Below are 27,625 nucleotides of genomic sequence, written 5' to 3'. Positions count from 1 at the left end.
GGCTTCCTGGAATGTGGGAGGAGCCTTTCTGAAATTTCTGCACTGATTTTTTTTTTTTTTTCCCCTCAACTCACTTTCATTTAAAATTCTTTATTATTATTTCTTATATTTGTGAACTGCTTTATTTTTTAAAAGGAGAGTATATTTTGATTCACATCAAGGGAAGTGAGAGTCCACCTCTTTTTGATGCAGTGTAACTAAATCTATCATCTTCACTGAGGCACAAGGCCCTCTGTCACATTTTATCTATGCCTCCACTATTGCTTTTAGACTGTTGACTACAAGTTAGTTAAGAGCCTATACTCTAGAATCAGAGTACATAGATCCATGTTCTGATTCCATCATTTGTTAGCTGAGTGAGGTATAGCAATTTACTTAAACTTAGTTTCATAATTCATAAAATGGTGATAAAATATTTGCCTATAGGTTTCTTGTTATGCTCAAATGAGATATTATAACACAAAGCACTTTGGATATTACTTATAATTGTTTTTTTCCTATTCTACAATAATACACACCACTTTGGAATAAGGAAAAGCAGCGGACATTTTTTTAAAGGCTTGATTATTGCAATGTCACCTGAACCTGGAAGACTTGTTTTTCTGGGTGAAGAAATATTTTCTCTGTGTCAAAGTTTCACAATCATCGTCAAGTAGGCCCTTGAACCCTGCCATTTAAAGTGCTCCTCTCTTTGATCTGTGGCACTCATACATACACTCTGGCAATGAGGACACTGAGCTCGCTTCTGAAATTTGACAAGATAACCACTAAAATCTCTTTGAATTCTATGTTGTTGTGATCCCATGACTACAGAGGATCAGGAGTTGACATAGATACTCTTTGGATTTCATACCACGTGGAGGCTTTCTTAACTTCCACGTGATCGTGACTGAGTTTTGAATAGGTAAGTGAAAGAGAAGGAGGCACTCAAAGAAGTCAGCCACAGAACCAGTGTGAGAAATAGGAAATGAGCTTTTTTAAGTTTTGCAAAGGCAGATCAGGAGAGCTGACCTGTGGAGTGGAGAGTAGTCATAATTTTAAAAAATGGCCATGGAAATTAAAACTGATCAGAAATGGCTGGGCACGGTGGCTCACCCCTGTAATCCCAGCACTTTGGGAGGCCGAGTTGGGCAGATCACGAGGTCAGGAGATCGAAACCATTCTGGCTAACATGGTGAAACCCCGTCTCTTTTAAAAATACAAAAAATTAGCTGGGCGTGGTGGCGGGCACCTGTAGTCCCAACTACTTGGGAGGCTGAGGCAGGGCAATGGCGTGGACCTGGGAGGCAGAGCTTGCAGTGAGCCGAGATCGCGCCACTGTGCTCCAGCCTGGGCGACAGACCGAGACTCAGTCTCAAAAAAAAAAAAAAAAAAAAAAACTGATCAGAAATATGAATTCCAGAAAGACAAGGGCAAAGTCATGTATTTGGAAGGGAAAATGTTACCCAAGTAGAGAGTTTCTGGGAATATGATCTTGAAATAAAAATAAATGTGAGATAACTATTAATGAAATTGTCTGAAAACCATACAAACACCAACATTATCTTCATGATCCCTAGTTCTAGACCTCTTTGGTCACTGTAAAATTATAACATTTTCCATGTATCTTTAACAGCTTTCTAGGAAAATATTAACCAAAAGTACCGGTTTTGATTTGGCCATAAAGTGACAGGAGAGGTAAGTTTCTCTAGGATTAAAGAATAACGTTTTCTTATTTGATTTACTTTAAAAAATTATTCTAAAATCTGTTACATATCTGTCCTCTCCAGGATGAACTTTATATTGGCTCAGCAGATTGTTTACTGTGTTCTTCTTCTTTTTCTTTTTTTGGTCTTTCCTGCTCAGTGCCCAACCCAAGTTCAAAGGCTGATAAGAGAGAAAATCTCATGAGGAGGTTTTAGTCTAGGGAAAGTCATTCAGTGGATGTGATCTTGGCTCACAGGGGACGATGTCAGGCTCTTCCTGGCTCCTTCTCAGCCTTGTTGCTGTAACTGCTGCTCAGTCCACCATTGAGGAACAGGCAAAGACATTTTTGGACAAGTTTAACCACGAAGCCGAAGACCTGTTCTATCAAAGTTCACTTGCTTCTTGGAATTATAACACCAATATTACTGAAGAGAATGTCCAAAACATGGTGAGTTCTCATGGCTCTATTGGGCTATTTGTTGCCTCTTAAAGATTAGATTACAGCCCATGAAACTGAAAAGGGAAATCAAAAAAATGCTCTGAGTTGTGAGATTGGATGTTTGCCTCCATATACCTGATTTTGGAGTCACAGATAACTAAACTTAATTGACCCTGGGGTTCATTCAGAAAATTGTTACAAAATAATTCACTGGTCTCAATCCAGATGCTTGGAAACAAGTGAATATTCTTTATAAAGTTACCACCATAATTCTCATCACAGTCAGGATTTCAAAGCATTTCATGGAAATGCCATAAGTTATTGAGTTAATAATTTCCTTTAGCCTACAATATCAATAGGAATATCTAAAGATTCTCTACAAATGATATATTAACTGAAAAATGCAACTGGAGGCTTAGTGAAAAAACTAGTAATTAAGCTAATCAGGGCTTGGGTGAGGCTGGACTTGGGAATTCCTTTCCTCTTTGTCACAGACCTCCAAGGGACTCCAAAAAGTCACAGAATCCAGGCAGAGCCCTCTAAAACAAAAACAAAAACAAACAACAAAAAGACTATGATTAAACCAGTTCTGACAAATATCAGAATGCTCTGGGAAAGCCAGATGCTTTAACAAGTGCAAGGATTTAGGAATTTCTTCTCTCACAGATCCCAAAACAGTATCCTTACATGTTTAAGTGCTGAGAAATCAAACAACTTTATTTAAGAAAAGATTGTATGTACTGACTCACTAAATTAAACGCAGTGAAGATTTATTTTAATGAGACTTTCTGATGATCAAGTTTATCTTTTTTGGGGTTAACAATAAATGAACTTCTTAGATTAAATAACTTGCTCTGTAATCCCCAGTTTTGAATATTTGCTGATCAATAACCCACTCTTAACTGAAAATAAGTAAAATATTTGAAATTACTGGCTGGGTGCGGTACTTTGAGAGACCGAGGTGGGTGAATCATTTGAGCTCAGGAGTTCGAGACCAGCCTGGGCAACATAGCGAAACCCTGTCTCTACAAAAAATGCAAAAATTAGTTGGGTGTGGTGGCACACGCCTGTACTCCCAGCTACTCAGGAGGCTGAGGCAGGAGGATCACTTGAGTCCGGGAGGCAGAGGTTGTACTGAGCTGAAATCTTGACACTGCCTGGGAGACAGAGCAAGACCCTATCAGAAAAAAAGAGAGAGAGAGAGAGAGAAAGAAATTACCATTAATATTTCTAAGGCCACTTAGTGCTTCAAATCTTGGTGTTTGTGATATACTTTTTACCTCAAAGAAGGTTTGCAAAATCTGAAAAAAGTTCTTCCATAAAATAAATATTTATAATATGCCATAAAGTAAATTTTTGGCAGTTCAATATACAGACAAGTATTTGGAAAAACGATTCAAACTATAACCAAAGCAGAATTTTGCCACCCAAAATATTGTTTCTAGTGGTAAACAATGACCGCGTAAGCCACTGAGGTTTGTTATTTGTTATTTAGTGTTACATAACAAAATGTTATTTGTTATGTACTAAATAACAAACAAAGTTGCTTGTTATGTAGTATTACATAACAAAAAACAAACAAACAAAGTTGTTATGTAGTATTAGTGTAGCAATAAATAACTGATACAGGAAGGGAAATTTGGGCTGCATGACATGTGTATGTTCATATCCTATCAGAGTGACATGATTGAGGATAATCTACCATTCCCATATTGTCCTATGGTGTAACTTTCAGAAGTCAGAATATCTTTGTCAGCCTATGGATCTGACCTAATGTGGTGATCCTTATGTCAATCTGTGAGAATATACCTCAAAATAATAGAAGGCATCAAAACTTGATCAGTATAGTGTCATAAAGCCGCTGATGTAGAAGTGTGGAGATGTCCATCAGCTAGAGATATGGAAAAAAAAAAGCTTGGTTAAAACAGGTTTCCAAAGCTCTCTCCCTTTCTCTGCCATTGTGGTATGTGTGGTTGACTCCATTTCTCATCATGTTTTCTTACAAGACTTTCAGGATCAAGCAATTCCTGGCCAAAAAACAAAAGCAAGGACACATTGTACCTATTTCTTGATGAGTTATTGGAAGCCGTGAAGACAGAGCACGAGGCCCATACTTTTATTTTTGTTTTTTTGAAGGGTCTCGCTCTGTTGTCCAGGCTGGAATGGAGTGGCATGATCATGATTCACTGCAGCTTGACCTCCTGGGCTCAAATGATCCTCCCGCCTCATTTAACTTTTTTTTTTTTTTTTGTAGAGATGAGATCTCACTTTGTCTCCCAGGCTGGTCTTGAACTCCTGGGCTCAAGCGATCCTCTTGCCTCAGGCTCCCAAAGTGCTGGGATGACAAGCATGAGCCACTGCACCTAGCCTACCACACTTACTCTTTGCGTGGTCTCTAGAGCTTCTTCAGCCCCCCTGCTGCCAGGGCCCCGAGGGTCTTGGGCATGCCCCATTTCTGAACCTATTCCTGTCTCCAGGGATAGAGTCACAGTGAACTCAGAGCAGGGTCATTCTAAACTGCTATTCTGTATATACCCAAGGAAATTTCATCCCTGTCTCTAATGAGTCTGTCCCATGCCCCTTAATACACATGAACACCTACACACAGGTACAAGTCAGGGAAGATCACTGTGCAGCACATAAAATAAAATTCAGGGGCGAGCACTTTTTTTTTCCCATGAGATAAAGTTAGGAGAAAATAAAAATGTTCATACAGATTAAAAATTTTAAATGTTAAAATATTAAACCCCCAATCTAAAATAAAGAAAAAATAATTTCTTAAATCCTAAGCTTGAGTTACGGAATTCACATTCTTATAATTTACATTACCTATTCTGTTAAATGGAATACTTTTTTTTTTTAATTTGCTAGTACCTGGGCATATTTAGAAAGTAACCAAGGCAGCTTTTGTCTTTGAACCCGATGCGGTTTTGACAGCTCTGTCTGGAAATTGAGCCAGCATATGGGAGCCAAGGGTGAAAGTTTTCCTGGGAGACTTTTGGGCTCCAAGGTACTGGATAGATGCTAAAGATTCCATTCAGTTTTTCATTTTCTGTCTTCATGGAACTGTCACACCTACAGGGGAAGAAATGGTTTAGAGGTTACTAAAAGTATATAGCCTGGTTTAGGTGATAGTGAGCTATAGAAAAAGAGAAAATAAGTTGTCAATACTTTAAATCTCAAACAACTTCTTACAAAAGGATTTTAATAGTTTAAATACAATTATCACAAGTGGGGTAAAGACCACCAGACCTATGGCCTGATAAATCATATATTTAATTTATGCATATAGTTAGGGCCAAAAAGAGCAGAGTATCTTTTTGAATGTTTTAAAATATAATTTAGGATTTTACGCCTACAGTCCTTGAAATTACAAAGGATCTCTCTCAAGTTGGGAATATGCTATCCATTGCAGTTATAGAGGGGGTTTAGAGAGTGTTTTAATTTCTTGTGATTATCTCAAACAATGTGTGCCTTACTCCCAAAACTCCCTTGTATGGCTACAGAAACTGTTGCAGTTTTAGTTGCTTCTCTCCTGCCTTTGTCCAGAGGTAGTGTGGAATGCCACCAATTTTATCTGTAATGGTTCCTTTCAAGCCTGGGGCTGTGTAAGCTGCTATATATGCTTCATTCCATTCATCATTCAGCCTAAATATAGCTATCAACCACTAAATTATCCGATAGATACGCATGAACTGACTGATTCTTTGCATAACTGCTAAGCTATCTGTTTTATTTAGGCTTGGGAGCCCTAGGGTAAGGATACAGAATAAATTGTAAATAATATTAAAAGAATAGCTTGGCAAGGAATAATACCTCCTCAGGGGCCAAAATGCAAGGCAACACAAAGTGATTTTTTTGGTGATATAATTATAACACATATAGGATGGTAGTGATAAATAAAATAAAATTGGATAGCCTCAAAATTCCTACATGTAGTATGATAAACAATGTTCTAAGACTGAGGCCTTTGGGAGGTAGTGAGTTATTTCCTATAGATAGAGAGTAAAATTATTCCTATAATTTGGTATGAAAGTTTTACCAGAAATTTTGCTTCACAGTAAATCATCTGGATTGGGTGAAGCCAGGTAGGGATTGAGAAGTGAGTCAGGTGGGTTGCATAGATGAGTCTGTGCTGCAGACCAAACTCCTCTTCCCATAGCTCACTTCTTCCCACTCCTGCATGTTAGAGAGAAGACTAGATAGAATGTGTCAAATACAGCCTATAGGATAATAGTTCAGAGCATTAGCTTCAGAAGTAAACACTGGGTTGATGCCCTGGTTCTTCTAATTTCTAGCTGTGTGACCTAGGGAAAGTTACCTGCTGTGTGCCTCATTTCCCTTATTTGTAAAGTTAAGACAATAACATCTCCTTCACAAGGTTGTTGTGAAGATTAATCAAAAAGCAGTTTCTGAGAGGTTGTGAGTGTTCAGTAAAGAAAGAAATTGCTTTCCTTTTTTTTTTTTTGAGACAGATTCTCATTCTGTCATTCAGGCTGGAGTGCAGTGGCACAATCATGGCTCCTCGACTTCCCCAAGCTCAGGCAATCTTCCTACCTCAGCCTCCTGAGTAGGTGGGACTACAGGTGTGAGCCACCACACCTGGCTAGTTTTTGTATTACTTGCAGAGATGGGGTCTCGCCTCGTTGCCCAGGCTTATCTCAAACTTCTGGGCTCAAGCGATCTTCCCACCTCAACCTCCCAAAGTGCTGGGATTACAGGCATGAACCACCACACACAGCCTATTTTCCATTTTCACTGCCACTGTTTTCTCTGTCTCTTGTGTGGCTCATTACTGCCGCTTCCGTGCACCATTTCCATCATGTCACATGCGTAGTCAAGACCCTCAGTGACTGCCTAATTCTCAGAGGGTAAAAGTGAAATTCCTTGGCCTGGAAAGTGCAATCATGCCTGAAGTTCTACCTGTGGGAGCTGTACTAGTTATCTATTATGTAAAAAGTTACCACAAGCTTAGCAGATTAAAACAACACATATTTAATATCCCACAGTATCTGTGGGCTAGGAGTCCAGGCACAGTTCAGCTGGATCTTCTGCTTCTAAGTCTCATATGGTTGCATTCAAGGTGCTGGCTAGAGCTATGGTCTCTTCTGAGGCTTGACTGGGGATGGATCTACTTCCAAGCCAATGCAATTACTCAGAGGCCGTCTTTAGTTATTTGCCATGTGGCCTTTTCCATAGGGTAGCTCACAACGTGGCATCTTGCTGCAACAAGTCAGCAAAGGAGAGAGTCTTCTATCAAGATTAAAGTTAAAATCTTATGTAACGTAAACATGAACATCCTGTCACCTGTGTTGTATGCTATTGGTTGAAAGTAAATCACAGGTCTGCTCATACTTATGGGGAAGGGATCACACAAGGGTGTGACCACCAAAGGCAGAGATCACGGGAGCATTCTTAAGAGTCTGTCTGCCACAGGGCCAGGATCAAATGCTGGTGGCTCATTGCCAGCTCCACTGTTTATTTCTCTCAGCCCCTTTCTGTATGTACAAAAAAGGAGAGAGAGTGATTTTCTACCTCATAGTGTTGTTAAGAAAATCAAATGAGGTAAATTATTTTGCAAAGTATTCTCTACTCATCTGACTCCTACCTACTTTCAGGTCTGTCTTAAGTTGCAACTTCTGCATGATGGCTTGGCCAAATATAGTCATCTGCATGAATTTTCTCTTTCTTGTAACAGAAACTGCTTGGCCCACTCATAATTTATACATTATTATATACGCTTATGTTTCATTAATGAACATTTATAATGCATATCTTATCTGTCTGATAAAATTGAAAGCAATCTAAGGACAACGACTTTTCCCCTATACATAACAAAATATAAAATAAATCATAACATAATAATAAATAATAAATAAATAATAAAATAACTAACATTTGTTGAATGATTAGGATGTGTTAGGCACTCTTGTAAGAATTTCATTTTTTTGTTACTTCTTCGAATCCTTACAACAGTCCTTGGAGGTAAGTCCTATTATTACTTTCATTTTGCAGATAAGACAACTGCGGCTCAGAGAGGCTAAGGTACTTGAGTCCAGGAGCGGAATTCTTACTTTCCTCACACGTTATCTCTTTTGTGTGGTCTAGAGCAGTACAATATACCAAGTAGTTGCTCATTTTGGCCTTTGATAGATGGAAATGAATTTGTACGTTGAGAAAAGACTACACTAGAGTAGTTTGGAGAAGTCCACTTTCCAACTGATGTTCAAGCTTCAGGAGGGGGGGAATGTGTCCTGGCATCATCACTTGCTTGATGATTTCTTTTGCTGGTAGAAAATCACCATGGCTACCAATGTCCATTTTCTGGGAAGCCTTTTTTGGGAATCCTAACTTGAGATCAAAATCCCTGGCCTAAGTCATGGCAGCTAGGAGGCTACTGTGAACTGGTTCTCATTTCTTATGGTTTCCATTGTTATTAGGCAGCTGTATTCTCATTAAGTCCACTCTGAGCTCTACTGGATTCTCTTTTTAGAGCACTCGTCTTTGAATTCTTGGCCAACTCATCTATGTCACAGCACTAAGGCTATAAATTCCAGGGCCCCACAATGTGGATTATCTGTGAGAATTCATTTCCAGTTCTGGGGACAGGACCCTTGGGAAAACCAGGCAATAGGCCAGAGAGAGAGAGAGTGGTCAAAAGTGGTCTGGTCACTCTTAACCTAAACCTTGACCTTGAGCGGAGTAGAGGACTAAATCACTCAGGAAATATTAAATGTTTCACCAGATATTCTTTGGACTATATCTTCTGTTCTATCTCTTCAAGCAATGCCATTCCAACTTGAATTTTCTTTTATGTCATTTCAGAATAATGCTGGGGACAAATGGTCTGCCTTTTTAAAAGAACAGTCCACACTTGCCCAAATGTATCCACTACAAGAAATTCAGAATCTCACAGTCAAGCTTCAGCTGCAGGCTCTTCAGCAAAATGGGTCTTCAGTGCTCTCAGAAGACAAGAGCAAACGGGTACGTTTGTGAACATTTTAGCATTGATCCCAAGAGTTGAAATATTTGGGAAATATTAAACATTAATATCACCCACAGCAGCTGCCTTTATTTGAAAAAATAGTAATGCTGATGTTAGAAAAAGCTCTCTCTATGCCTAGGTAAGGTGTCCATATAATTTATTATTCAAACTGGAATCTTTTTGAGAGTGAAAGACACTGGTAATAATTATATTCAAACACAGAGTTAAACTGAGATTGTCCCTGGCACTGTGGTGTGTATGGACACCCCCTAGTGTTAGGTCACCTTCCTGAAGGATCAGGCAGCCTGAAGAATACAGTTAGTCTATGTCAGTGGTTCTCAACTGGGGGTGATTTAGCCTTCCGGGGATATTTGACAATGTCTGGGGACGTTTTTGGTTGCCACAAATGGGGATACTGTTGACATCTAGTGGGTAGGGATGCTGCAGAACATTTCACAACGCATGGGATGGCCCCCAACAACAAAGAATGATCTTGTCCACAATGTCAACAGCAAACTTTTTTTTCTGTAAACGAACAGATGACAGTAAATATTTTAAGTTTTGTGTATTTAAGTATTGTCTGTGTTGCAACGAGTCAACTGTGCTGTTGTATCAGGAAATCAGCTGTAGCTAATATGTAGATGAACAAGTATGGCTGTGTTCAAATAAAACTCTACAAAAACAGGCAGCAGACAGGATTTGGTCTGCAGAACACAGTTTGCAAACCTCTGATATAGCCTATTGAAATATTTTTAATCTAAAATATTTAGCTATTTAAAAAGAAAGTCTTCTTTCTCAGTTGCTTGTCCTCTGGAACTTTGTATGTTCTAATCTGTGAATATAAAAATAAAAGTGCATCAAAAAGGCAAAGATAAAACCATGTGAAATGTATCTTTCTACAAGTTAACATTTATTTTTCTGCATTCTTTGGGTCCAATTATCCAACTAATTATCAATCCACTTTACCTTATCCATTCTATGTTTCTCCATTTTTTTCCCCCAATAAGGACACTATGAGAAACCTTGCCCATTCGCATATAGACAGTCTGGTCTAGCCTAGGTGGAGCCTAGAAATTCTATTTTTTTAAAAATCCCCAGATAATTCTAATGTGCAGCCAGGACCGAAAACCACTGAAATGCATGTAAGAGCTTAAAGTGTTTGGGAAGAGGAGGGACTCAAGGGTGCTTAGATTCGATGGAGAGGAAGCAGTGGAGATTGAAGAAGAGGTAGAGAGAGACCATGAGGGGTTTTGTGCCATGGTAAGGAATTTAGGTTTATTCCTTTGGACTATGGGATCGTGTGGAAGTTTTAAACATAGGATCTATTTCATGTTTTAGGATGACTCTCAAGGCAGAACCAAAGGGAAATAGCAGAAGGAGAAACAGATCCTTTAATCCAGTGCTTCTTAAATCAATCTGAGGGAGAGAACCATTTCCTTCCTTCCTTCCTTCCTTCCTTCCTTCTTTCTCTTCTTCCTTCCCTCCTTCTCTCCTCCCTCCCGTCTTTCCTTTCTCCCTCCTTTATTCCTTTATTTCCAATAATTTGCAGATCAATACTTGGCAGATCAATACTTGCTTAAGTTCATTGATTACATGCTTAGATGTCATGGAAATATCAAATTGTTTTCCAAAGTTTATAAACTTTTATTCTCTTAATTCCTGTACTTATCACAGAATGGAAACGAACTATTTGTCACTTGCACTGGTCCACGGATTACACCTGGAGTAGCACTGCTTCACTCTATCACCTTCACTTTATCTGCAGGGTAAAGTTTAAAAACTTTAGTATGGCGTAGACGGTCCCTCGTGATCTGGCCCCTGCTTGTCTCTCCATTCTCATGTCTTTCATTTCCCCTAATGAACACCATCGCTCCAGTTTCATTCAACATCTCACTGTCCCCTGGGAATGCCTTGTCTTTTCCAACCTCCTTCCATCTTTTAGACTCTTCCCTCTACCTCCCTTCTCTACATGACCAATACCTACTTCTCTCCAAGACACAGCTCTTATCTTCCCTTCTCTTTGGACCCATTCTTGAATCTCCAGGTTATTAGTTATTAATTTCTCCCTGCTCCTATACTACCGCATCACTTTTTGGTGACAGTTATAGCACTTGTCATTCTGTTATGTATTAATAGTTACTGATTTCATGGCTGCCTCACTGTCCTATGACTTTATGGTCTTTGACTTGTTCATTTCAGAATTGTCAGAGTGTAGGACATATTACAGGTTCAATAAATGCTGAATGAAACAAAAAATGCACTTCTCTGTGTATGTGTAGATAAGAAAAATTCTTTGGGTTTTGGTAGATCTGGTTATTTCAATTACTCCATATATATTTATTATGTGCTTATAGCACTTTGTGCTAGTTGACAGTGGGGAAACTTAACTGGGCTATTCCTTCTCCACATACAGAAAGATACATGGCAAAGAAGTAAATTGCTGTATTTTGAGTAATCAAAAAATCATGTGGCCAAAAGGATATCTTTATATTAGCATTCTCTTCAGCAAAATTTCCATTGTTAACATTGTTTATTATCTTAAATTTGCAGTTGAACACAATTCTAAATACAATGAGCACCATCTACAGTACTGGAAAAGTTTGTAACCCAAATAATCCACAGGAATGCTTGTTACTTGAACCAGGTAGGCTACTAATTTTGAGCAGTGATTATGAAATTTACTTTTCTCTCAAGTTTTAAAAATGATTGCAGATATGTGTGTTTCAACACATAGATGCTCTTTTAACTTTTAGTAAAACTTTCTTGTAAATTGTATCACATTTACTTAATTTGATCAAGTCAATAAGTAAGTCATTTCAGTGGTTTATTTTCTCTGCAGACATATTTTGGAACTATAAGGGCAAGGAAATGAATGAATCATGAGATTTTATTTAACCACTTTATGACCTGATGTCTGCCAACCTTACTTTTAATTCTTTAAAGTTCATGTAGTTCTTTACAAATAAAATTTTTACAAAGGCATCTTTTCTTGTCTTTGTGTGCTTTGGGATAACAGGTTTGAATGAAATAATGGCAAACAGTTTAGACTACAATGAGAGGCTCTGGGCTTGGGAAAGCTGGAGATCTGAGGTCGGCAAGCAGCTGAGGCCATTATATGAAGAGTATGTGGTCTTGAAAAATGAGATGGCAAGAGCAAATCGTAAGTTTGCTGATCTGTAGAGGTCCTGAAGCTCTCTGTGTGGCCGCGGGGCTATTTCTTCTGCATTACCAAGCCTGCCCTTTGATATCAGGGAAACCCCTCAATTAACAATCATCTCCTGAACAATTCAGATTACTTGTTTTCAAAATAAATTACTGGGGAAAAAGAAAAGGTGCACTGGCATTCTACAATTCAAGAAGCTCAAGAATGAGACTTAACTACAAGGCCTAAAATAAATTATCCAGGAATTATGAATTATAAGTAATCTAGGAAGATCTCAGGCCCCTAAAAGTTCCTGAGGGAGTCTGGGGATTAAGGGGGGGGATCCCATTTCTCAGGATGAAAGACAGAGTCACTGTCTTTTGTCTAAAGCCCCCACAGTTCACTTTCAAAGGTCATTTGTGTGTCTACCTTAGGGCGATACCCCAGAAAGAAAAAATATCAGATTAGTTTAGGCTGGAAATGTATTATTTTCTGTAGTTGTAATTATATCTCAAATTATGTGGTCATAAAAAATCTTAACATAGGAAGGAATTTCCATATCTCTTAACTTATTCTCTTCCCTGAATAGTGAGCTGAAGTCATGGAATCATGATTCACATTTTGCTTTGATGATTTACTGCCCACTGAGGTTGAGTAAGGAAGAATTTTTTCCCGCATTTGTTGTTTTAACATTTCTTTCACTGCCACTTAAATTCAGTATTCTTAAGCCTTAGGCAAGCTGGAGACAATAGCTTATCACCATTTTTAAAACAATATCCTGCATGTCCTTTCATCCAAATATTTATTTCTCTCCTCATCTTCCTGATCATTAATTGCCAATGTGAATGTAAAAATAAAAATTATTAAATTATGTTTACAAACTTTATTAGCTAATATCCTAACACAAGCTTGTGTTTCCTGATGGTGAGATACTAAAGAAAGCACATAGAAACATGCTATTGATACATATAATTTGCAAACAAACACAGGTTCACTGTGGCAGAGTCAAAGATGAGTTGGGTCTGATCTAAAAATAAAAGGCCCTGAACAAAAGAAGAATTTAAAAACTTAAGAGATCCAGTCACATATTTTAAAGCTAAAGATACAAACTGGTGTATCAAGAGAGTACACACTCAGGGTTAAGAGACTAGGAGTGTGCTTCTTTTGCTTACCAGCTGTGTGATCTTGGACACGTGATTTAACCACTCTAAGCACAGGTTGTTGGTGGGAATATAAACTGGTGAAGCTGTTATGGAAAAATAGTATGAGGATTCCTAAATAAATTAAAAATAGAATTACCATATGATCCAGTAATCCCTCTTCTGGGTATATACCTAAATTAGATGAAATTACCACTTCATAAGGATATCTACACTGCCATGTTCACTGCAGCATTATTTGCAATAGCCAAGATAGGGAAACAACCCAAGTGTTTGTCAAGGGATGAATGAATAAAGAAACTGTGGTAGGTATATGGAATGGAATATTATTCAGCCTTAAAAAAGAGGAGATCCTGTCATTTGCCTCAACATGGATAGACCTGGAGGACATTATGCTAAGTGAAATAATCCAGACATAAAAAGAAAAATATGGCATCATCTCACTCAAAAGTGGATTCTACAAAAAAATCAAATATACAGAGATAGAGTAATAGTGATTACCAGGGGTGAGGTGGAGCGGGGTGGGATATGGGGAGAAGTGGGTTAAAGGATACAAAGTAGCAGATATGCAGGATGAACAAGTCTAAAGATCTAATGTACAACATAAGGACTGTAGTTAGTAATAATGTTTTGTATTCAGGATTTTTGCAAAATGAGTAGATTTTAGCTGCTCTTCCATGGGGGGATAATGCTTAACTATGTGAGATGATGGATATGTTAATTTGTTTTACTATAGTAACCATTTTATTATATAAGTATCTCATAACATCATGTTGTACACCTTAAATATACACAATAAAATTTATTTAAAAATAAACATAGGCTGTTACTCTGCACAGTGGGAGTTATAATAATGACAATCTTGTATGGTTCTTGTGCTTATTAAATAAAATAATACATTTAAACTCCTGGCACAGAGCAAGTGCTTAAACAGAGATTACTTAATGTTATTATTCGTTTGCATCCCTTTGAATTGATGTTTATCACAATAAAAATGTGATAAGCCTTTAAATTTCTTTTAACCTCCCAGCAAGGCTAATCTATGTATATTGTGCTTTCTCTCTTTCTTTCCCTTATGTTCTTCCCTTTCTCTTAAAAAAAAAAAAAAAAAAAAACAGATTATGAGGACTATGGGGATTATTGGAGAGGAGACTATGAAGTAAACGGGGTAGATAGCTATGACTACAGCCGCGGCCAATTGATTGAAGATGTGGAACATACCTTTGAAGAGGTAAGCAAGGAACTGTACACAGAAATAGTTGTGGGGCAGTGTATGGGAAAGAGGGACAGTGACTAAAGGCATTCTGGCTCATTCTTAACACATTGGTCAGCCATTCCCAGGCCTCATAAAGTTATGGAATATTACAGTTTGAAAGATTTTAGAGAATAATAGGACAGCCCCTACAGATGATCAGAATTGCACTGCTTTCCTCCTTCTTTTAGTCACTGACCATTAATTACCAATAGAAAGACTATAAGAAAGAAATATTATAAGAAGAAATGGTCCTTTAGATTATAAGTAGGAATGATCTTCTTGAGCTACCTGGGGCTGGCATTGTCTTCCTGTGTTAGCAGAGCTATAGACTTTGCTTCCTTCCTCAGGACAATTGATACTATTACTTTGAGTAAGCTAGTCTTCATAGGGAAGAGAGAGTTTTGTGAACAGAAATGTCCCATGGATGTTTTTCCTTCATTTTGGCCCCATGCCTCCCCTGTACCTGAACCTTCAAACTTCTGATGTGAGTTACCTTGTCACAGCCATAGTTTGGCAGAGCTATCAAAAACGGAAGTAAGACAAACAACTCCCCAAAAAGGAAATGGGGAGAAGACTTGAATAAGTACATCATCAAAGAAATTACACAAATGGCAAATAGGCAAATAAAAAGTTATTAGGGAAATGCAAATTAAAGCTATGATGAAAATCCACTCCACACCCACCAGGATAGCTATGATTAAAAAGATAGACAATACCAAGTATTGGGGAGAATGTGGAGACGCTGGAGCCCTCTTACACTGCGGGAAGAAATGTAAAATGGGGCAGTCACTTTGGAAAACAGTTTGGCAATTTCTTAAAAAGTTAAACACACACTTACCATGACCCTTAGGTTTCTATATGAAATAAATGAAAACATGTCCTTATCCATAGAAAGCCATACACAAATGTTCATAGCAGCAATATTCATAATAGCCCCAAACTGGGAAACCCAGCTGTCCTTCAACTAGTGAATGGATAAACAGACTCTGATATACTCAGAGTAGCCAGAGATAGGAGTGGAACTGACTACAAGAAACCTTTTGTGGTTATAGAAATATTAAAAAACTAGATAGTGGTGATGGTTTCCCGGTAGTTTTAATTTATTGAAACTCATGGAACTACACACTTGAAAATGGGTGAATTTTATAGTATGTAAATTATACCTCAATGTAAAAACAAAGGAAGTAGGTAACAATCTTAAAAATGAATATATATTTTTTGCATCTGCTTTTATTTTGGGACCTGTGTTCTCCCAAGTATGTTTATTGATTTATGCAGTGGAGTTATCATCAAGTTCTAGGAAGAAGGAATACTTTTAAATTTTCCAGAAATTTGAGAGAAGAATTATTATAATTTGGGGAAATTCTAGTTGTTTAAAGAATCTCCTATTTCTAGTGTTGTGGAATGGAAATTAGAATTGGTTACTCTTGGTCTTAAGCTTTCTTCCTGGACTTTTCAGATTAAACCATTATATGAACATCTTCATGCCTATGTGAGGGCAAAGTTGATAAATGCCTACCCTTCCTATATCAGTCCAATTGGATGCCTCCCTGCTCATTTGCTTGGTAAGCAGCCCCATGAATTCTTCGTGTACTTGGCTCTTTGTTATTTCTAACAATAAAATTGCCTTTTTGAGTGAGCCTTAACATAAAACTTTTGAAAAATTCTGTAAGTGGTTAGTAACATTGTAGAAATCGCATTTTGAAAGTATTTTCTTCAACCAAAAGTCTATTTTAAACAATTCTCTATTGTATTACTTTTTTTGTACATAAAGAGTTATTATTTTGGCTGCAATTCAAATGATAAAGGGGTTATTTAAGATAACTAGAGAAAGAATTACAGGCTCAAATGAGAGTGGAAATGGGGAAAATAATTTTTAGTATTCAAGTTGGTTGGCTAAGCTCTTAAGGTGGAATTTGAGATTTTAGTATCATATTATCAAAGCTTGGTTGTCTGGGGGTGGTCAGGGATAACAGAAGGTTATAGCTTGGGCGAAGGCTTCCTAAGTTCATTCTAGACCTCACCAATTACTCTTGCTGAAAAGTGCTTGGCTTGGAATCGTATGAGTGAAGAATGAATGAAAGTGACCATCTTCCCCTCTCCCACCGCAGCAGCTGAGGCCAAATAAAATATAAATATTTGAAAATTTCATGCCATGCATACATAGCATTTCTACTATAGTCAAACTAAGTTGCTGGAAGCTAATCTCCACAGCCAAACCTCGTGTCTGTCAGCAGGAGAGAATGCGGAGAAAGGACCTGTGGAGACTTTTAACTCTAAAGTAATATGGAAATCCTTCCTACAATGTCAATGGCAAGCATTATTTAGTAATTCAGTTTCTGCTTAAACCTGTCTGGTGTGATGGGATAATTTCTTCATTCCAATGTAGACTAATTTACTGCTACATGGAACCAATGTAGCACAATTCTACCTTATGTGGAACTTAAGCAACACCCCTCTGATGCCTTCCATTCGTTAGTCCTATTTCCATGCTATGAGGTTACCCAGAATGTCAATTCCTATTCTACAAGATGACCTTCCAGATATTCATAAAGAACCATCATATAAGATACAGCATAGTACCTGGTGCAATACATTTTAGTGACTATTATTGTTACTGTCATGTTTACACTATTTTCTTTTGTCAAGTTAAATATCTTATACATTATCAACCATTCCTTAAAACCTCACTTTTCTATAATTGTTCTCCTTTTGATGAGTTATACTTTGTCAATGTCCCTCCTCAATTATCATGCTCAGAGATGAACAGTTACTCCAGATGAGGTTTGACCAACATAAAGAAAGACATGGTACCATGACTACCTTTGTTCTACTTCTATTGATTTAGCTCAAGTTCATATTTATGCTTTAGAAGCCAGGTCATACTGTTTGTTGGCTCATTTTTGGTCTTTTACATGTGGACTGTGCTTTAGCCTGATGTCACATATATGTTTTTATGATGGATAGGTTTTTCTTTAAAATTTAAGCATAGGACTTCACATGTATCACTACTAAATTTTATGTTTTAAAATATAAGTTTAGGGAGTACTTTTTTTTTTTTTCAGACAGAGTCTCGCTCTGTCGCCTAGGCTGGAGTGCAGTGGCTGATCTCAGCTCACCGCAACCTCTGCCTCCTGGGTTCAAGCGATTCTCCTGCTTCAGCCTCCTGAGTAGCTGGGATTACAGGCTCAAACCGCCATGCCCAGCTAATTTTTGTATTTTTAGTAGAGACAGGGCTTCACCGTGTTGGCCAGGCTGGTCTCGAACTCCTGACCTCAAGTGATCTGCCTGCTTCAGCTCTGCAAAGTGCTGGGATTACAGGCGTACTCTTCATGAAGTTTGTTGCCCCATTTTTTTGGCACCAGGATTCTGGTCCTGCTCTTAGATTGACTTTTTCTAGATACATCTTCTTTTTTATGGTCCCTGGCCTTGGAATACAACTTAACATTTGTTTGAGATGTTTACAAAGTCACCAAGTTAAGTACATGAATATAGGAATAAAAGTGGAATTTAGTTACCAGTTAGTAGAAGTTCCTGAATGATGGATGATCTTATATGATCTCTTTTGAAGGCAACACTAGGAATTACTAACAGCTTAATTTGTAATATTTTGTACCATGGATGGTAGATTATAGAAATCTCTTTCTAATTTACAGTGTCAATGATGGTCCATGTATTTAATAAATTATGTCTACATTTCTGCTGTGTTGTCATATACTAACAGATTCTTTTTAAAAAATAGGTGATATGTGGGGTAGATTTTGGACAAATCTGTACTCTTTGACAGTTCCCTTTGGACAGAAACCAAACATAGATGTTACTGATGCAATGGTGGACCAGGTAGGAAAAAGAACCCTTAAAAACTAAATCTAAATTCTCAACTTCATTTATTTTTATGTCATCCTTCTATTTTTATTTTTATGTGAAACCATGTAAACAAAAAATTTAAGCTAATTGAAATTTATTTCTTATGTAGCTGTATTTTCATGGAAAAGCAGTTTACAATGGCCTCAGATACCTTGAATTGCAGGTGTAGTATTGATCTCATTGAAAGGTATTTGAAATGGAGATTACCTGAGTTTTCCATTAAGCAGTAAGATGTAGAATTGTCAACTGGTTGGTATCACTCTTTCCAAAGTTTGTCATTGCTAAGTAACCAGCCAGTAATCTCTATGGATAGTAAAAACAAGAATATAATGAGGGTATTTTTGCATATTTAAAAAATTATTAGTGTTAAAAATATTACAAGAATCTTTAAAACAATTTTAAGTAACATCTTTATTACTACTTTGGTTTAATTATTTAAATGTGCTAGGTTCCTCAAAACACAAGTAAGTACATAGCCCATAGACCCAATAAAGCAACTACACAATCGAGACTACAAAGCAACCAGCTAACAACAGCGTGACAGAAACGCTTCGCCTAACAGACAGAGTGGCAAATTGGAGAGAAAAACAAAACCTAACCTTCTACTGTCTTCGAGATTCATCTCACGTGTGATGACACCCATGGGCTCAAAGTACAGTGATGCAGAAAGATCTGTCATGCAAATAGAAAACAAAAAAGAGCAGGGGCTGCTATTCTTGTATCAGATAAAACAGACTTTAAACCAACAACAGTAAAAAAGGACAAAGAGGGTCATTACATAATGATAAAGGTTTCAATTTAACAAGAAGACTTAACTATCCTAAATATATATGCACCCAACATTGGAGTATCCAGATTCATAAACATAGCACTTTTAGACCTAGGAAAAGACTTAGACATCCAGAAAATAATAGTGGGGGACTTCATCACCCCACTGACAGTGTAATACAGATCACTGAGGCAGAAAACTAACAAAGAAATTCTGGAAATTCTGGACTTAAACTTGACACTTGACCAATTGAACCTAAGAAACATCTATAGAATATTCCACCTAGCAGCTATGGAATATACATTCTCATCTGTATACGAAACATACTTTAAGACTGGCAACATGCTCAGTCGTAAAGCAAGTCTTAATAAATTCAAAAAATTAAAATTATACCAAGCATATTCTCAGACCACAGTAGAATAAAAATAGAAATCAATACCAGGAGGAACTCTCAAAACCATGAAATAACCTGGAAACTGAACAACTTATTTCTGAATGACTTTTGAGTAAACAATGAAATTAAGGCAGATATCAAAAAAGTCTTTGAAACAAATGAAAACAGAGACACAGCATACCAACAACATATCTGGGATGTGGCAAAAGCAATGTTAAGAGGAATGTTTATAGTGCTAAATGCCTACATCAAGAACCTAGAAAGATATCAAATTAATAATCTAACACCACACTTAAAGCAACTAGAAAAACAAGAACAAACTAGTTCCAAAGCTAGAAAAAAAGAGATAACTAAAATCAGGGCAGAATTAATGAAACTGAGACCTAAAAAATCATACAAAGGATCAACAAAATGAAAAGTCAGTTTTTTAAAAGGATAAACAAGATGGAAAGACCTCTAGCTAGATTAACAGAGAAAGAAAGAAGATCCAAATAAGCACAATCAGAAATGACAAAGGTGACATTGCAACTGATCCCACAGAAATACAAACCTTCCTATTGAGTACTATGTTCATATCTGGTTGATAGGACCAATAGAAACCCAACGTCGGTATCACACAATATACCCTTGTAACAAACCTGCACATGTACTCCCTGAATTTAAAATTAAAATTAAAATTAAAAAATTATCAGGCCGGGCACAGTGTCTCACAGCTGTAATCCCAGCACTTTGGAAGGCTGAGGCAGGTGGATCACGAGGTCAGGAGATCGAGACCAGCCTGGCCAACATGGTGAAACCCCATCTCTACTAAAAATACAAAAAAAAAAAAAAAAAATTAGCTGGGCATATTGGTGTGCGCCTGTAGTCCCAGCTATTTAGGAGGCTGAGGCAGGAGAATCACTTGAACTCGGGAAACAGAGGTTGCAGTGAGCCGAGATCACGCCACTGCACTCCAGCCTGGGTGACAGAATGAGACTGTCTCAAAAAAAAAAAAAATTCTCTGTGTTCCCTTCTGTTGATGAAATGGTATTATAGTTATAATTATGTATATTTGTTCATTCAACTAAAATTCTACATTTCTGAGTAGAATATCTAATCATACTTCTATTTGCCTTATAAAATTTCTTCAGATAATTGCACCATAATTTACTATTTGTGCATTGCTGAACCTTTGCTTGTTAATAGTTTTAAATCTGTAAGAAGCAATGCAATGAACATCTTCACATACATAACATACTCCTGGGAAAAGTCCACTGCAGAATAAAAAGTGAAACTGCAAGGCCTCTAGACTCTTGTAGCTGTTCTAGCTCCACTTTGAAGTTGAGCAGCAGTATAGGGCCATCTTGATGTAGATTTTTAGTCTTTCTAAAGGGTTTTTACACCCATCTCTTCTATTGTCATCTCTGACTCAGGATAGGTATTGTGACAGCTCCATGCTATAGGTGAGGAAACTGAGGCTCAGGTAAATGATTTGCCCAAAGTCACAAATCACACAGCCTCATTCTTTCTATTTTTTTGTACCAATTAACCATCCTCACCTGCCCCTGCCATCTTCCCACTACTCTTTCCAGCCTCTGGTAACCATCCTTCCACTCTGTATGTCCATGAGTTCAACTCTTTTGATTTTTAGATCCCACAAATAAGTGAGAACATGTAATGTTTGTCTTTCTGTGCCTGGCTTATTTCACTTAATATAATGACCTTCAGTTCCGTCTGTGTTGTTGCAAATGGCAGGATTTCATTTTTTATGGCTGAATAGTATTCCAATTTGTATGTGTACCACAGTTTCTTTATCCATTCATCTACTGATGGACACTTAGGTTGTTTCCAAATATTAGCTATTGTGAACAGTGCTGCAACAAACATAGGAGTGCAGATATCTCTTCAAAATACTGATTTCCTTTCTTTTGGGTATATACCCAGCAGTGGAATTGTTGGATCATATGGTAGCTCTATTTTTACTTTTTTGGGGAACCTCCAAACTGTTTTCCATAGTGGTTGTACTAACTTACATTCCTTCCAACAGTGTAGGAGGGTACCGTTTTCTCCACACCCTCATCAGCATTTGTTATTGCCTGTCTTTTAGATATAAACCAAAAAATTTTTCATAAATATAATTTGAGTGGCTGCACATTATTCTGTTTTTCAAAGGTATCATTATTTATTTAACCATTCTGATGGTCGTTTCAACTTTTTTCTCTATTAAAAATAATTCTCAATGTAATTGTTGAATCTAATTTCTGATAATTTTTTAGGTTAGTTCCTTAGAGACAGCATTACTGAGATAAAGAGAAAAATTTCAAATGCTATCCATATGTGTTATCAAATTACCTTTTGGAAAGGTTATGCCAATGTATATATCCAACAGAAATAATGCTGCTATTTTAAAAATGACATTAGCACTTTTTTCCATTTTAAAATTTTATTGTAAATTGACATTTATTATTGTATATATTTATAGGGTACAAGGTGATTTCATGATTTATGAATACAATGAAAAATAGTTAAATAAAGCTAATTAACATATCAATTACTTCACATACTTTTTTTGCAGTGAGAACATTTGAAATTTACTCTCTTAGCAATTTCAAAATGTACAATGTTCTATTATTAACTGTATTTACTATGCTGTGCAATAGATCTCAAAAAAATAAAACCAACTTATTCATCCTGTTTGAGACTTTGTACGCTTTGACCATCATCTCCCCATTGCCCCCACCCCATAGCCTCTGTAACCACCATTCTCCTCTCTACTTCTACCAGTTCCATTGTTTTAGATTCCACACATAAGTGAGAACATGTGGTATTTGTTTTTCAGTGCCTGGCTTATTTAATTTAAGAATGCTGTTGTTTTGATGCTGGAATTAATACTGTTCTCTTTTCCCAGGCCTGGGATGCACAGAGAATATTCAAGGAAGCCGAGAAGTTCTTTGTGTCTGTTGGTCTTCCTAATATGACTCAAAGATTCTGGGAAAATTCCATGCTAACTGACCCAGGAAATGTTCAGAAAGTAGTCTGCCACCCCACAGCTTGGGACCTGGGGAAGGGCGACTTCAGGTAGTGGGGCTGATACTTACACAACTGATACTAAATGGGAGACAACAGAGGCAGGCTGAAGTTTAACTTGAATTCTTTCTCTGCTTTTCTGAGCACAGAAAAGATAAGTTAATTCTCCTTGAACTAAGGCTGGGAGTCCAGGAGAGCACATTTGGGTTTTCCCAGGAAAAGAGGATTGCCAGCAGGCTCTAACTTGAACTTTTGGACAATCTGCTTTCTTTGAAATATTATGCATCCATTGGCGTTGTATGGTAATGGGGATGGTTGCACCCATATCAGGAAAGATTTGGTGCTAAGATTTTTGGAAGATGGACATATGAATCACACATTGATCTTCCCCTCCATGTTTCACTCTTGTGAGTGAGACAGAATAGGTGAATAAATAAGCTTGGATCGAAGGGAGAAAGTAGTACATGTTGTAAGACAGACACAGGGCATGCTCTATGGAGAACTGGAAGAAAACTGACCACACTTGCAATAGGAGATAGGATCAGACCGTGCTTTACAAGTGGGATTTGAATTAGGTTTAGAAAGACAAGAAGGATTCAGATACACAGAGTCGGGAGGAGGACCCAAGCTGTGAGAACAGCAGGATCGAATACAGAGAGGCAGGCCCTGACCTGCATACTGAGGTCGGCAAGTTAGGCTAGAATGAGAAATAAGTGAAGGAGAGTTTGTGTAATGTGGCAGAATGAGCACAGGCTTCAGAATCCTAGGTGTGTCACTTAGTGACTATGCAACCTTGGACAAGGTATTTAACTTTCTTTGGTTTCAGTTTCCTTATTTTATAAAGTAGAATAGTAATTCCCAGGTTGCAGGCTTGTGAGAGCCTTAGGTTGGATTCCCTAGCTTGAAAAGGAGATCGTTTTACAAGTGCTTCATTGAGGAGAGCTCTGATGCAGAGGGAAATGAGGGAAGCAGGCTGGGACAAAGGAGGGAGGTAAGTAAGGATGTGATCTTTACTGGAAACTTGGCCTCAGCCTTATCCCATGAAGCTCTCTGGAGCATAACTTGAGCCACAGACTAGGCCACACCTCAAGACAACGGGGCTAGCCTTTTGTATTAGGCCGTCTTTGGCTGTGGACTGCCCCAGAGTATGGGGGAGCATAACCCCCATTTGGCCAAAGGCAGTGAAGGGAGCAGCTGTAGGCCGTTATCAGCTGTGACTCAGCCAGCTAGGGGATGGTGGATACAGTCTTGGCAGGCCCCCACCAGCATTGACTAGGGTAGGGATTGGATCTACAATCCTTCTCTGTAAAGGGCCAGATAGTAAATAGTTTAAGCTTTGCAGATCTCTGTTGCAACTACTCAGCTCTGCCCTTGTGACATGAAAACAGCCATAGACAATACACAAACGAATGGATGTGGCTGTGTGCCAATAAAAATTTATTTATAAAAACAATGGCTGGCCAGCAGGCCGTAGTTTACTGATGCCAGTACTAGAGTGAGGCTTAAAAATGAGAAAGTATAAGTAAGTTTTCAAGCACAGAATCTTACATACAGTAAGCAGTAAATATATAGTAGTTATTTTTATAATTATTTCAAAAGAGAATAGAGAGAAAGCAAATTAGAAAAGTAGGTTGGGGTTGTGAAAGGAAAATAGATTTACTGAGCGTGAGATGAAAACGTAACTGAATATTTCCTTACCTTCCCCCTTTCTCTTGCAATGTGTGGATTACCATGCCCTCCCACTATCCCCTCCAGCTCACTTTTCTCCTATAAATGTTGAAGCCCTCAAAATTATTTTTGGAGAAAGGCACAAACCACAGACTGTTTCTATAAATTCTCTCTTCTTTTCTTCTGGGCATGTTCTTAACCTTGGCAAAATAAACTTGTGAATTGATTGAGACCTATCTCAAATAGTTTTTGGTTTACAGGGTCATATTGGTGTATAAAAGGTGGCTGAGTTTATTCTTGAGCAATGAGGAGGCCTCGCAGGATATTGGAGGGGGTGGTGACATGATCCAAGTGGTATGAAATAAATTTGGGAATCTACTGATGTGTGACCCCTACACCCACCTGAATGAAAATGCTCTTGCTAAGTTAAAAAGGACCACCATCTCATTGCCAAATGCAGTTCTTATCCCATTGGGCTATAGCAGCATTAGACAAGATTTACAAGTTGTCTTTCAAATGCTTTTTTTTTTTTAACCGACTTCCACGTTGTCATTCTTTTCCAGATTTCCTTGACTTCTCTGATTGTACTTTCTCCATCTCCCCTGAATAATCCTCCTCTCCCCACTCCTTAGGTACTTGGACCTTCTAAAGGTTTATCTTTGGTCCTCTTTTCTTGCATTCTATTCCTGCTCCATGGCCCATCATATCTATTTCCCAGCTTACATGCTAATGATTCCCAAGTTTCAATTTGCAGCCCCTTCTGCTCTTTCTCTATCCTGGCAATACCAAACAGCGTGCAGTGTCCTGAATGCCACATTTCCACCCCCCTGCCCCTAAGCCTTTCTCATTGAGCACTAGGAACGTCAACTTCCATGTCATCCACCGGGCAAACTCCTGCACACTGATTAAGGTCCAAATTGCTCATTGTATCCTCAGTCGTGCCCTTCTTGGTGCTTCTAGGGAACTGTGCCTACATTCACTCATTTTTATGCTCAAGGCTGTGTGTACTGATCACTTATAGAGTACTTGCCTCAGAGTTCTTGTAGCAGAGAACTCTGCTTATCTGTCTTCCTGTTAGTCTATGAGCAAGAGAACAGGATCCAGCCGTGCCCATTGCTTTATATTGAGCAACTAGTACTGTTTCTAGGACATAAGAGGTGGGTACTCAAGATTCACTGGTGAATAAATCTTGGAAAGATGATTCATGCTACCAAAACCCCATACAACTCCACTGTAATGGTTAAATGAAAGTCAGTGAGATTCATTTTCATCTTGTCCATTTTCATGCAGGATCCTTATGTGCACAAAGGTGACAATGGACGACTTCCTGACAGCTCATCATGAGATGGGGCATATCCAGTATGATATGGCATATGCTGCACAACCTTTTCTGCTAAGAAATGGAGCTAATGAAGGATTCCATGAAGCTGTTGGGGAAATCATGTCACTTTCTGCAGCCACACCTAAGCACTTAAAATCCATTGGTCTTCTGTCACCCGATTTTCAAGAAGACAATGGTATGGACATTTTCTCATGGCTTGTTTTGGAGGTTCTTTAATCTGATACAGGCAAAGGTATTTATTATCTCATGTAGGAAATATTTACTTTTTGCCACATAAGGTATAAAGTATTTACAGGTAACTGGAAATTACTACTGGTGAAAAAATTTAAGTATATACCAGAACATGTCAACTTTTGGTTTTGTATTATTGAAAAGGGAATAAGAGAGGTAACTGAATGAATGGACTTGGGATCCTGTGAAATATCTAACAGAAGTTTTTTTCTTAAAGATGATGAAACAGTCTCACAGAACTGAAATGGCTTGTCCAATTAGTGTCAGCATTCTAACTAGACCCCTCTGGTTCTAGGTAAAAACTTCCCAAAACTTTAGAGTTGGAATAGATTCTAAAAACCATTTTATAGAGGAGTAAACTGAAGACAAGAGAGGGAAAGTAGCCCAAAGTCAAAACTCAATGTAGTGGCAGAACCAGAACAAGAGCCCTAATCTAAAGTCTTTTCCATAATATTATGCAAAGCAAAGTATAGCTTTAAATTTTGGAATTCTTAAAGAACAGGTGTTTAATAACAAGATTAGAAGGAATTGAAACATTTTGTTCATCCTGCTGAAGCGTGAATTTCCCCTGTAACATCCCCTTAGATCTGTGCTATCCTTCAACATTTCTGCCTGAGGCAGCCCATTTCCTTTTAGATGCCTTGGACTTGATGGAACATGACAAATGTTCAGGAGATCCAGTTTCTTCAGTGAGGATGCCATGGCTTTTGATTCTTCCTCATAAATGGAGGACAAATAGAGCCTAATACCTTCTTCTCTTCCGTATATTCTCTCCCCTAATTTTAGTTATTTGTGACATAAAGATCAGCTCCTCTGTCTGGAGCATTTGGTCGATGAGGTCAAGGTCATGAGCTCCATCCTTGAGTAGACAATTCACTTTGCCTTTATCTCTGGTTCCAGATCCTTGGTGATCCCACAAGGGCCTGGGAGTGGGCCAGCGTAAAGCCTATCATTATGTTTGAAATAGTTACTGTAAGCACAGTCCTAGTGGATTACAGACCAGTAGCAGCATCCTCCCATGAAGAGAGAAACAAAGGTAGTTAACAGTAACCATACCTGCTTCCTAATTTTAAAATATCATTAATTCAAGTCAATGAACAGATATTTTATTATTTTTAAATATTCCCTGATAGCAGGTAAAAATGGTTGATGACTATGTTTCCTAAGATGGTTTTAGATCAGTGATGAAATAATCTGTACAACAAACCCCGTGACACAAATTTACCTATATAATAAACCTGGACACATACCCCTGAACCTAAAATAAAAGTTTTTTTTTGTTTTGTTTTTGTTTTTAAAAAGATGGTATTAGACATGGTTAAACCACCGGTTTGGAAAACTCCTGCTTTTTTTCTTGACTCTGCCCCTGATTTGTGAATAATGTTAAATAAATTCCTTTATTCCTTCCATTCCTCCCTCCGCCTTTCTCTTTCTTTCTTCTTCCAAACATATTTATCGAGCACATACTGTGTGCAAGACATTTTTCTAGACACTGGAGACACAGTGATGTGAAAAGTAGATAACATCCACTGCTTACATTTCAATGCATTTCCTTTGTACACTAGAGATGAACTCCACTGCCTCTTTATGTCACTAATAAAGGATAAAATGAAATAACATGATTTGTTAAAGCATTTTAAATTATTGGTAAGGAAGATATCCTTACATTTAAAGTACATTG

General features: G+C 37.8%; 1 protein-coding gene across 2 annotated transcripts in view; it reads left to right on the top strand.

Annotated features, from left to right (window-relative positions):
• Positions 1-1,845: 1,845 nt before the first annotated feature.
• The window catches only part of ACE2 (angiotensin converting enzyme 2), a 41,067-nt gene continuing 15,287 nt past the window's right edge, over positions 1,846-27,625 (top strand). The window contains exons 1-9 of one of the 2 annotated variants that reach the window (XM_054471966.1): positions 1,846-2,134; positions 8,951-9,109; positions 11,661-11,754; positions 12,127-12,270; positions 14,531-14,643; positions 16,127-16,232; positions 18,410-18,507; positions 22,585-22,754; positions 25,662-25,888. In XM_054471966.1, coding sequence (XP_054327941.1) covers positions 1,949-2,134; positions 8,951-9,109; positions 11,661-11,754; positions 12,127-12,270; positions 14,531-14,643; positions 16,127-16,232; positions 18,410-18,507; positions 22,585-22,754; positions 25,662-25,888 — 1,297 coding nt within the window. In that variant the 5' untranslated portion in view covers positions 1,846-1,948. The remainder of the gene's footprint in view (positions 2,135-8,950; positions 9,110-11,660; positions 11,755-12,126; positions 12,271-14,530; positions 14,644-16,126; positions 16,233-18,409; positions 18,508-22,584; positions 22,755-25,661; positions 25,889-27,625) is intronic. The other variant, XM_054471967.1, reaches the window with a different exon arrangement.

This window comes from Pongo pygmaeus, chromosome X, assembly GCF_028885625.2.
Source record: "Pongo pygmaeus isolate AG05252 chromosome X, NHGRI_mPonPyg2-v2.0_pri, whole genome shotgun sequence".
Lineage (NCBI taxonomy): Eukaryota > Metazoa > Chordata > Mammalia > Primates > Hominidae > Pongo > Pongo pygmaeus.
The sequence above is the reverse complement of the archived record's forward strand: the minus strand, read 5'-3'. Positions and strand labels throughout refer to the sequence as shown.